The 11,342-nt window shown below is 43.5% G+C and overlaps 1 protein-coding gene across 2 annotated transcripts in view; it reads left to right on the plus strand.

Moving 5' to 3' along the window:
- ANKRD52 (ankyrin repeat domain 52) overlaps positions 1-10,792 on the plus strand; it is a 61,943-nt gene extending 51,151 nt beyond the window's left edge. The window contains exon 28 of one of the 2 annotated variants that reach the window (XM_028710057.2): positions 505-10,792. In XM_028710057.2, coding sequence (XP_028565890.2) covers positions 505-749 — 245 coding nt within the window. In that variant the 3' untranslated portion in view covers positions 750-10,792. The remainder of the gene's footprint in view (positions 1-504) is intronic. The other variant, XM_028710069.2, reaches the window with a different exon arrangement.
- Positions 10,793-11,342: the final 550 nt, after the last annotated feature.

The raw sequence follows: 11,342 nt of genomic DNA on the forward strand, positions 1-11,342 counted from the left end.
ATAACACGACTTACCTGTAGCACTAGTGCAGTTACGCCACTTACCGTATTTTTTGCTCTATAAGACACACTTTTTCCCTCCTAAAAAGTAAGGGGAGATGTGTACGCGTCTTATGGAGTGAATGCAGGCTGCGCAGCTATCCCAGAAGCCAGAACAGCAAGAGGGATTGCTGCTTTCACTGCGCAGCGATCCCTCTTGCTGTTCTGGCTTCTGAGATTCAGAATATTTTTTTTCTTGTTTTCCTCCTCCAAAAACTAGGTGCGTCTTGTGGTCTGGTGCGTCTTATAGAGTGAAAAATATGGTATTTTATGCTGAGGGTCAGGGAGGGGAAGAGCCAGTTTTTATAAAAGGAAACAGCAGCCAGTTCATGATAAAACAACTGATGTTATGTGCTGAACAGGTTGTCCAACCCTTCTTGGAAAAGATCCTTTGGGGGGCGGGTTGCCCAAGAATGGGGGGGTTTATTATTTTTTAGGGGACTGAGTTTGTGTTTCTGTTTTTCAGGCCATACCCCAGCCTTGGCTTGCGCCCCCAACAAGGACGTGGCCGACTGCCTGGCACTTATCCTTTCCACCATGAAGCCTTTTCCACCAAAAGACGCCATCAGCCCTTTCAGCTTCAACCTCCTCAAGAACTGCAGTATTGCTGCCAAGACAGCAGTCTGTAGTGCCCTGCCCAACGGCAACAGCTGCCCCTACACCAAGGATAGGCACAATGCCATCGGCTTAGATGGCTGTTACTCGGAGTAGCTTAAAAACAAACAAACCACGATGGGTGATCTAATATCTTCTATTTATTTAGGAATTCTATAAATATAGGACACTTTAAAGGAGAACAAGACTGGAATGGGCCTTCCAAAATGGCCTAGGTACCAAAAAAGAAAGGGAGAGAGAGTGGGGATCTTGGCTTCTGCTTCCTGTTTAGACCTTTGCTTTCACCACAAGCATCTCTTGCCGTCAAAGTTAACAAAAAGCAATGCCGCTCTCAAAACAAATCCACAGCGGTCCATTTGCAATACCTTAAACAGTTCTGTTTGAGTCTAAATTAGCACAGAAACTTGCCCAAATGCTGTTGCCCTTCGTTTCTGAGGCCACGGCCTTGGTAAGATTTAGGGAACGGCCAGCTGTTTAAATTCCAGTTCCTCTGGCTTGCTGCTTCTGGGAACTGAAGGAAGGGCCAAGCCAACTTAATTTCCTGAAGGGACGCTTGCCGATTAATGAGCACATCACACGACTGGAGGGGCCTGAATTTGAAAAAAGATAAAAATAAAAATTCAGGCTCTTAAAACAGGGTGTCCTAGCCTTCCCATCTCCCTCCCGCTTTGTGGTAACTTTCTGTGTGCTGCCTGACTTGATAACGTTAAATTTTGTGGGTCGTGCCGTTCTAGGCAGGGAGCAGAAGCCCTGAACCTCTTGGTTTTATTTGGCATTAGGCGTTTGACGAACGAGGGACCGCCAAGAAGGGCAGCAGCTCCTGGCAAAGTGCCACTATAACTGCTCCTTTCTCTTTTTGTTCGTTTGGTTATTTTTGTTCGTTTGTTGTGCTTGCCCCCCCCCCCTTTTTGATTCCAGTGAAAACACTTGAATTGAGAACTACTGTACCTGGGACACTATGATACCTTAGGCAGCTCGTACTCCCTCGTATGCAAAATGGGTGCTGTTGCCCAGCTGACGCGGTCCTCTCTGACGAAACTTGCGTATGCGCTGCCAGAATTCATCCCTACCATATCAGGCACTTTAGGGATTTTTCTCTGTTTTGGAGACTGGTTTCTGTTTGAGGCAGGCAGGGGGTGGGAAGGGTTACGAAACGTTGGATCCCCAAAGAGAATTTCCTTCGCGGTTCTCTTCCCCGCAAACCCCACCCTCGGTGTGTCGCGCAGTGTTTTCCCCGTTTAGACAAGTCAGTGTTGCTTTAAAGAAAAGAGATTATTTATAAAGAAACAAGCATTTATCTTTTTAAAAAATAGCAAAAAATGAGAGAGAGCTTTCTGCAAGTTTCACCTTTTTTTAAGGAAAACAACGCACTTCAGAACCGTACAATCCTGCAGTTGTATTTATACCCCCGAATGCCATCCAGAAGGCTTCATTAGGACAATGTGCACATGGGTGTTTGTAGGGATGCCTGTGGGGTTGGTGTATGTGTGCGTATGCGTGTGTGTGTTTTTATTTTAAAAAAAATATTTATAAAAATGCAGGTTTTACGCATTTTGAGTGTATGCACTGTTTTTTTTTCTTTTCGTTTTTTTTTGTACTGTAAATTGTATCATGTGTAGAAACTAACAACAAATATATATATATACCATATCACAAGTACGTTCAAAGCCAAAGATTGGGATGTAGCAATCGGCTGAGGGCTGCCAGGGCACACTTTTATTTTTTAATCCAACAATCTTCTTTCCACCTCCTTCCCAGTCCTGCAGTGCTATGCTGGTGCCTATAGAATTACTCTCAAAACATTGCATGTTTGGACCAGTGAGCTTGTTAGGGCTAGTAATTCCCCAACCAGCTTCTCCTTAGGGAATCAGCTAGACTGTTAAGGAGAAAATATGAGCCAGGTATGTGCTTGAACCATCCTGCTTCATGGTTTAAAACAAATTACTGTTTCTTTAACCAAAAACTTAAAACTGAAAGCAGTCTCTTCGTTTCTTTCTTCTTCTTTTTCATTTGACGCTGACGTTAGAATAGGCACCAGTTCCATTTCCCTGGCCTCACTTCCTTCCTTCCTTTTTATTTTATTTTAAGCGGAGCTTAATCCTGATGCAAGAAAGGCAAAAACTGAAATCTAAAGTGAGAAAACCCACCCCCCCTTTCCCTTTTGGCACTGTTTTTAATATACCAAAGCCAAACTCCCAGAGCCAAATACTGAAGCTGCAACATTGTCCTTTGGTGAACAGTGCATTTTTAAAAGAGAGGTTCTCCATTTTCTTTTTTTGTTTAATCCCCCACCAAATGGACTTTTGTTTTCCCCACAGACCACTGCATATCATCTTGAGTCAGCTCTTCAAGCACCAGCTAGCTGCATGTCTCGTTGGTTTGCTGCATACGGATAGGTTGCAAAAATCGGGGGCCTTAAGGTAGCGAGTTCTAGTCTTCTAACGAACCCAGCCATTTCCTTCAACAAAGCCTTCCACAAAGACTAGGGCGCTACTAGCTTAGCTTTTTTCTTTCTTTGATGCCCAAGGAATCGTGAGAGATCTTTTCACCGCAGCTGCTAGATATGAGCGTATTAAGGTTTTAATGCACTTGCCAAAAAGCACAGCAACCGCCTGTTGCAGATTGGCCATTAATTATTATTATTATTTTAGCTGCACTACGGTCGGGTTAGTTTTCTCTGCCCTCAGTTGCTCCAAGTTCTCTACCTTGAAAGAAAGTGTTAACCTTTCTACACCAAAATACCTCACGTTGGAATAGGAAGTGAACAAAACTTGAATGAAAGTTTCCCCCTTTCCTCCCCGTCCCCTACTTTTTCAATACAGGAAGGTCCTTTTCACTACTTTTGTAGAGAGGGAGAGCTGAAAATAACTTTAAACACCTTGTTTACATTGTTCGTTTGTTTTTTTTAGGTACTAGCAACTTGTAACTTCTTCTAAAGGCCTAATTTTGAACTGCCGGTCCGTGGCAGGGGTAGGGGAGGGAGAAAGGGAGGGAAGTTGTAGGGAATTAAGTCTGAAGCCACACTTTCTTTTTTTAAAAAAGGGCTAAATTTAATCCTCCTTTACGGACCAGAAACATTTCTGGAGGGCCTTGAGGTATTTTCAAGAAACTGGGGCAGTAGGGAGGAAACCTAATGGTTGTGCTGCAATTTGGAAAGACCTAAACCCTCTCCCTCATCCCTTTGATGTGACAGACTCTACGCTCACAGGTTTGTACCAGGCAACAGATACCATTTTCCGGTTAACCCAGGGGAATGCGTATTCCTATTGAGAAAGCACAGCTTGTTAAATTGGGGTTGTTGCTGTGCCTGTTTCCACAGAAAACTCTGGTGGAATTGGTTGTGGGGGTGTTACAGAAGTATAGGGCCCAGGGAATCGGGCTCCTTAGGCAGTAGCATAGTTGCTTGAATATCAGATGTGCCCATCTCAAATTTTAACTGTGTTTTGAAATGGCAACGTGGGATGTGGAGAGACAGAGGAGCAGAAATGAGCATAGGTTTTCAAGGAGCCTTTCAAAATGAGGGAATCTTCTAGCCCTAGTAATATATGGATTGTGCTTGCATTTTATTTTATATTATTAGGATTGTAGAGGGTTGTTAGGCACGTTTTCTTTTATTAACTGAGGAAAAATGATGAACTGACACTTGATCTTTTTTTTATTAAAAAAATTAATAATAATAATAATAATAATAGTACCTAACATGCTGATAATGTGTTCTTTTCCTCACATGTCAACATAAAAATTCAATATATGACAATCAATGTGATCTCTTTAAGGGCTTCAGTGTTCTTAGTTCTGTAGCATCATGCATTAATAATTTTTTTTTACGTTCAATTTTGCCCCTGTTCTTTTTTCCTTTTCCTTTAAAAAAAAAAAAAAAGATGAAGAAAATGGAGTGGAAAAATTCCAGCAGCGCATACGTGAATTAAGAATAAATTTTGCGGGGTTTTAATTTTGTTTTTGTAAGGAAGGGAAGGTAGGCCTCGGGTGGGTGTCAGTGAAACGTGGCCAGTTCTGTTGCAGAGTTGCCAGTCTTGTTCTCCTTTAATACTGTAACGTGTACATTTTGACAGCACAGCTTGACAATTTTAAGTAATAATCGAAGTGGCTGGTGGTAATAACTTGCATTATTGTGCTAAGATGAGAGTCGGTTTCCCTAGTGCATTGTAAAAGAGGGCTGGAGGCAAACTTCCTTTCCCCCCCTTGCTCTCTCTCTCCCCTTCTCTCCCCCTGCCCAGTATTTTGCAAACACATTTGGCTTAAAGATGTGCAGTATTTTCCACAGGGTTGGGGGAGAGGGGAAGGCGGGATGTTGTTTTCCTGTGCAGAAGGTTCTTGCTGGCTGTTGATTCCCCGTCGCCTCCCTCCTTAGGAATGGCCTAGGTCTTGACCATGCATCTTTCTCTCAACCTCAAAAGGCACCACCTTTCCATTTCCCTCCATTTGTCTCGAAAGCAATCATTGGGCTTCCCTCCTTAAACCCCGCCAAATAAGGAAGTTTCTCTCCAACCACCTTTCTCCAAAGCACTTGCTTTACACGTAAAATAAGCACTTTTGTTTAAAAAAAACAACAACCACGAGAGGGTCTCGTTCCCCCTCTTTATAGCAACCCATAGGAGAAAGGCCAGCAAACAAGGAAGGGGGGACCAGGAGGAGTCTGGTTTCTGTTTTGTTTTGCATGGGGTGGGAGGGCAGTATTTTTGTTTTTTTTTTTTTTTTTTTTTTTTTTTTAATTAACTTCATGTCTCTGGAAAATTAATGAACAAAGGGAAGTTGTGTTTAAAAAAAAAAAACAGCACAAATACATTTCAGTTTGACAAGTGTATTTGCACTGCCATTGTTAGATAAAAGGGCCACCGGCATGGAGCCCAGCTGAGCCATATAACTATTGACAAACACTGAATGTAAATGTCCTTGTAGAGGGCAAGTACTGGGAAACGATAAATTGATCTTCTATTCCTAAACGGGCACTTCGTTGAATTTGAAATAACTAATCCTGATGAAATGATGCTGTTCTCTTTTGCTTATTTTTGGTTGTTTGTTCCCCAAATTGCTGGAGATTAGGAGACCTTTCCTTAGTTTAATTCTGAATCATTTGTAAGCTTCCTTTGCCCCCGAAAAGGTGAGTGAAATCATGGAGTATAGGCACCCCACCCCAAGAGTGCACATTCAGCTCTAAGGTAAGACATGAATTCTGAGTGGACTGGTTACATACGTCCCGGAACATCATCTCTCAGTTCGCATCCAAAATCCCTGCATGCAGTCAGTTTTAGTCTTTGTGGTTTTCAAACTGTGTTCCACAGAGCCTGGGGGAACCTCATGAGAAGGTCTGTAACAGCAAAGTGCCTGATGGCAGCTTGCTCCCCACGACCGAGCTTCTCCCACATTACTCGGCTACAGGGAAGACTTGAGCAACTTTTAGGGCTAACTCCCATTTGTGCAGGACAGCAGATTTGCCCAGCTGATGCAGAGTGTGAACTGAGAGTAGACCCAAACCCCAGAATCCCTTGCAGTGTGCGGTGGATTGGCAGGGGGCCACCTTGGCCAGATGCATTGATGTGAATGAGTTGGCATTTTAAACTGCAACTTAAATGTACCATCTTGTGCAATCCGTTCAGACTACAAGCCTAACTCACCTTTGCCTTGAGGTTTTCTCCCCCTTCCAAGTCCAGGAAAAGAAAAGGGGTGGACTGGTGGGTGAGAATCTGTGCTGGGAACACAGTTGCGAAAACATTGGATCGTTCAGTTATTTAAAGCATCTTCCCTTGGCTTGAATTTTTCTGGATGCTCAATATTGAGCATGCAGCATTTTAAAAATCAAACGTAGCTTCTGCTCAATTTAATTTCTTGGAAACTGTCCATGTTAGCCGGAAGAAGAAAAAGTGACAGTGGGGATGTGCTTTAAACAAAAAAATGTTTCCCAGCTTAAGCCAGAAGGACATTAATGGGTATTAGGGATTCCTGTGAACCTTGGAGTGATGATTACATTTGAATCATGAATATTGGGTCAAAAATGAGTCCTTGGTGTTACAAGAGGAAGAAAGTAATCCGGGGGGAGGGCAGGAAATGAATTTTAAAGGACTCTTCAAGGCATCTGTAGCAAGTTCTTGGTGTCTTTTTTCAGTATCCTATGTGTAAATGCTGCACCTATGTATATTATGCACATAAACATTTCTTTTGAATAAGATAGGACAGACCTCATCACCAGTCAGGTATAAACTACTCTTCCTCTTCTGTGTGTCAGAGTTCCAGTTTGTGTGTTTGTGCGTCTGCGTGTGTGCATCTGTGTGTGACAAGCATCTTTTCAAATTCACTTTCGGTGCAAAGACAGAAGGATTTTAAAAAGAGAGAGAGAGAGAAATAGCCTTACTTTTAACTCCAATCCTATTAGTTTGACAACTTGAATATAATAAAGCAAAATTGCATGAAAGCCTTTGAAACTAGCCGAGCCTTGTGTGTACGGTGGGTGGCAGTAAACTTTTTTCTAAACAAACAAAAAATTAGTATGCAATTTCAGCCACGTGTGGCTCTTTCTAAAAGTCCAGCTTTCTTGTTTTCTGTAAAGGATGGCACGGGGGGGTTGATGATGCCAACTTGTGCCTGTTTTGCCTTCTCAAAACCTTTGGGAGTTGTGGGGTTTCTCCCCTGAATTGATTGGAAGAAAGACCTTTTTAGCACTGCATGAATAACCTCGAATTGTATTTTCCTTTTTTCATGAGACCAGCATTTCCAGAATGTGGTGAGACTTTGAAATCCTCTTCAGACATCAACCAGACAGGCAGCGTATAGACACGGACTGTCTCTCTGTGAATTGGAGGTGCTCTCGCTTGTCGCTTCACCACTCCTTTCTAGGGCTCTGTAAGGGCTTGAGGGTGAAAGTTAAAGGCTTTCCTTTCATGCTAATTACACTGGAAGTAGCAAAGACAAGCCATTGACATCTGTGCTCATAAGTTAGTGTTTAATTAGGAGGACCAGCAAACATCACTGCTTGTGATGGCAATAAACTGGAAAAAAGAGGATGACTTTTGCCCAAAGGGCAGATTAAGCCCCCAAGACCAAACATTTTGCAAAGCATCAGGAGATAGCCTTTTAATTCGGGTTACTACTTCTGTTGCATTTTGATGTACTGCCTCAGTCTGTGTGTGGGTTTTTTTAAAGTTGTCTGACTTGCATAGGTGATTGCTGCATTTTGTATAGAGCAGAGCTACAGATCATACCTCCAAACGGAGATTTCCCATCAGCAGAGTTAGAGACTACCTCAGGAGAAAGCACGAATTGACTTGACCTCTGGAAGCGACTCCTGCATCGTCTCTTGGCTTGGGGTTGTAGATCTGTATGTGTGTTGAGTGTGTTTGTTCATCCACTCCGTGGGGAATAATACTTTTTTTTTTGGCCCAGATCCGTCCTGGCTGCAGTGTGGTAAAACCAACATTGGATCAGTCAACGCGATCATACGGGCAATGAAACACAAGTCTGGCTACTTGGTATATTAGGATTCGGCCAGAGCCCATTCCTTCAAAACACACCTGCTCCTGTTAAATGAATGAAACCCCTCCAATAGTCCTTCCTTTGATGTAGATATAGTCATATTTCAACCAGGGCAGGGAGGCAGCACTCCCCAAAGTCCATGTTGCAGCCTAGAGAACAAGCCTGTGATACTTGCGTTGGGAAGGAAGTCTAGGCTCTCACTTTCTGGGCATTGCCTTAATTCCTGTATTTTGCACTAATGTGTTGTCTGGCCAGTTGGTGGGTGTCTTAGGCAAAAGCGGAGGGGAGGGGGGAGAATACAAAAGAATGAACAGTGCGCACTCTGGGTGGGAAGGGGAGAGGCGAAGCGTTGCGAAGTGACCAAAAGGAGAGAGAAAGCCAGCCTTTTCCGATGTTTGCAGGGAGCCCTGTGCCCAAACTCAGGTGGCAGGAGGAGAGGAGGTCCCTGTATGCGCTTGTGTCCTGAAGACACACTGCTTGCAGTCACGGCACACCTTTGAGAAGGCTGCTACGGATAGGCTAGGGGGTATGAAATGGAAGGCCTTTTTGCACTGACATACAGATGATCAAAGAACTAGCTTTCCAAAAGGAGGAAACCAGAAAACGCCACCCCTCATGGTGATAACTGGAAAGGCGAGGAAACCTTTGCAGACCGAAAAGCAAATAGGGCATTATTGCAACCGGAGTGCTAACGGTCTACTGTGTAGTATTTTTGAAAGGCATTTTTCATTGGTCCGCTTGAAGGTACGTACCCAAAATGGCTGCTCGTGTTTGCATTTGTGTCTTGAACATGGTTAACTGCCAAAAGGTTCCTGTTATGGACTGGATGAGCTTCGGTTGGTCCAGGCGCTGTACATACCTACTGCTTGTTGACCCTTGTGCAGATGACTTGAGGGAAACGCAGCCAAATGTGTTCTCCTGGCATGTCCCATGGTTGCTTTCTCTCTCTCTTTCCCCCTTCCCCTTCTTCTGGGTGTTTCCCCTTTTGACACCCCCTCCAGCTTCTGATTCTGTAGCTGTTTGGGGATGTTGTCCGTAAGGTAGTTTTAAATAAGAAACGGACATTGTGTCGAAATGTTAATAACTTTAAATAAATAAATCATTCCAGAAGCTTTAGACCTCTAGCACGTAACTTGTGTTTACATTCAAGAAGCACGTTGCAAGGTGATAAAACAAATTAGACCAATTGCTCTTCCATCTTCCTGCGGTGGAAAAGCTCACAATCCACTAGGGGCCCTTTTCTAAGGATCAATGGGCAGGTGCGTTCTTATCGGAAGGCCTTATGCTCAGAAGTTGGGCACGTATTACCCAGCATTCCCTCGCCCATCCTGCCTCACACCTGAAACCAGGTACATCTCTTTCTCTAGCACTGGGCCTAAAGAAGTTTGGCCTTTCTCCTTCCCCTTGATCGATGATCTCTTCCTTTTTTCATTTTCTTCTTCCCTCTCCTAAAGGAATATTTAACGGGGTGGGGGATTAGGGTTTATCTCGAAGACACAAACACACACAGAGTTCTGCATCTTGTATGCAAGCTCGCTTCCTAAACTGAGCTCCCCTTAGACGTAAAGCCTTATGAATGCATATGATTTAAGTCAACATAACAACCTGAGTATATTGCATCTCAGGTGTAGTGAAGAAATACAAATTATTAGCTGGCCTCTTCTGTCCTAATCTAGCCATCTCCTCTGTTCCCACAACTTGTATAACTGTTCCTTCCTCTTAATGCATTTAGTCTGAAGCACCTTCCTCCTCTCTTCCATCTCACTGATGTTGAATAGTAAGGCTTGATTCCACCGTTTCTGGACACTGTCCTAGTGCCTGACTTGCCTTCGTCGCGACAAAAATGTTTAGTTCCTTGTCATGCTTAGGGGGCTACGGCTAATAGATGCAGCAGTTTTTGCATGTGGATTTAAATAACATTGCAATCTAGAGTGCCTGCGGGGTACAGATTTTCCTTTCTGCAGTTTTGATGGAAACCAAAGGTTCAGTCAGTCTTTGCGCAGCCACCAGAAAGGGTATGCTGTTGCTTTGTACTTGCCCATTCGTGTCCTCCTGCTGGTTTATTTGTGCCTGGGAGCTCTTATCCCAAGGCAGCCCACTTCCTTCCTTTAGTACCTGGGAAACCTCCTTGCCTTGCAGACCCCAATTTCCCACATTTCGGAAATGAAAAAGGAACTTTACACAGAAAGTCTTTCTGCTTCTGCATTTGCTAAGGTTCTGTGCATCTGTTTAATGTGTTGTGCATTAATTGTTTAATCCCTCCCCTTCCACCTGTTCCCCTCAGTGACTTGATGTCATGAGTGTGTGTTGTACAGATTGAGAATTTTAAAAAATTGCACTAAATATAGCTTTGTGCCAGTTTCTGACCTTTCCTTTGTTTAGTCTTTATCCTCCTTTTTTCAAACCAAAAACTCTTCTGTTCCTGGAGGATGATACTAGTGGATCTGTTCTTTCTTTGTCCTTAATTTAACAGCCTCCTCTCTTCTCACTCAGCTAAGGGGTACCGCGCTGGATTTTTTTCCGGTTGCAAAACATCTTAATTCCTTTCATAACTTTCTCCATTACAAAAAGATCTGTTTGCAATTAATTAATACTTTGCTAAACTAGTATCTCAGTCTTAGCGGCATCCATTTGCAGTTCCAATATTTGCAGGCGACTTAAAATATAGGTGTAAAACTTGAGAGCAACAGTGTAATTGGATGAACTCTCCTCGTTTCCACTTGGAGGGTGGGAGCTAACACTGGGCAAATAATGGATAGGGCAGAGCTTCTCTACATACGCGTGTTGTGGTCCTTCCATTCCAACGGTGGCTTTTCAGATGGGAACAGGGAATGATCGCTGTTTCCTGAGCTCTTTAATTGAGAGTAACAAGAGAATCAAGGGCCAGCTTCTTTCATAAGCAATTCCCAGCTTAACTGGCTCAGCCTTGTTGTGAAGGACTGGTAGGAATTTGAGATTGTAATGGTTTGCTTCTGGGCTATGATGTTCCATTCTGAAGTATTTCCTTGATGCCGTGGGAGGCCCAGTGGACTTTTGCTGTTCTGCTGTTGCCCACTGTATTTGGTTACTTGCTCGAGGCTGGTTGCGAGGGAGAGATTTCCGTTTTCAGAGTGCACATGGTCCTCCTTCCTGCGTATCTTTGGCACAATTCCCCTGGCCATGGTAATTAAGCACAAACAGAGAAGTTTCCCACAACAGGGT

Source organism: Podarcis muralis, chromosome 2 (assembly GCF_964188315.1).
Source record: "Podarcis muralis chromosome 2, rPodMur119.hap1.1, whole genome shotgun sequence".
Classification (NCBI taxonomy): Eukaryota; Metazoa; Chordata; class Lepidosauria; order Squamata; family Lacertidae; genus Podarcis; species Podarcis muralis.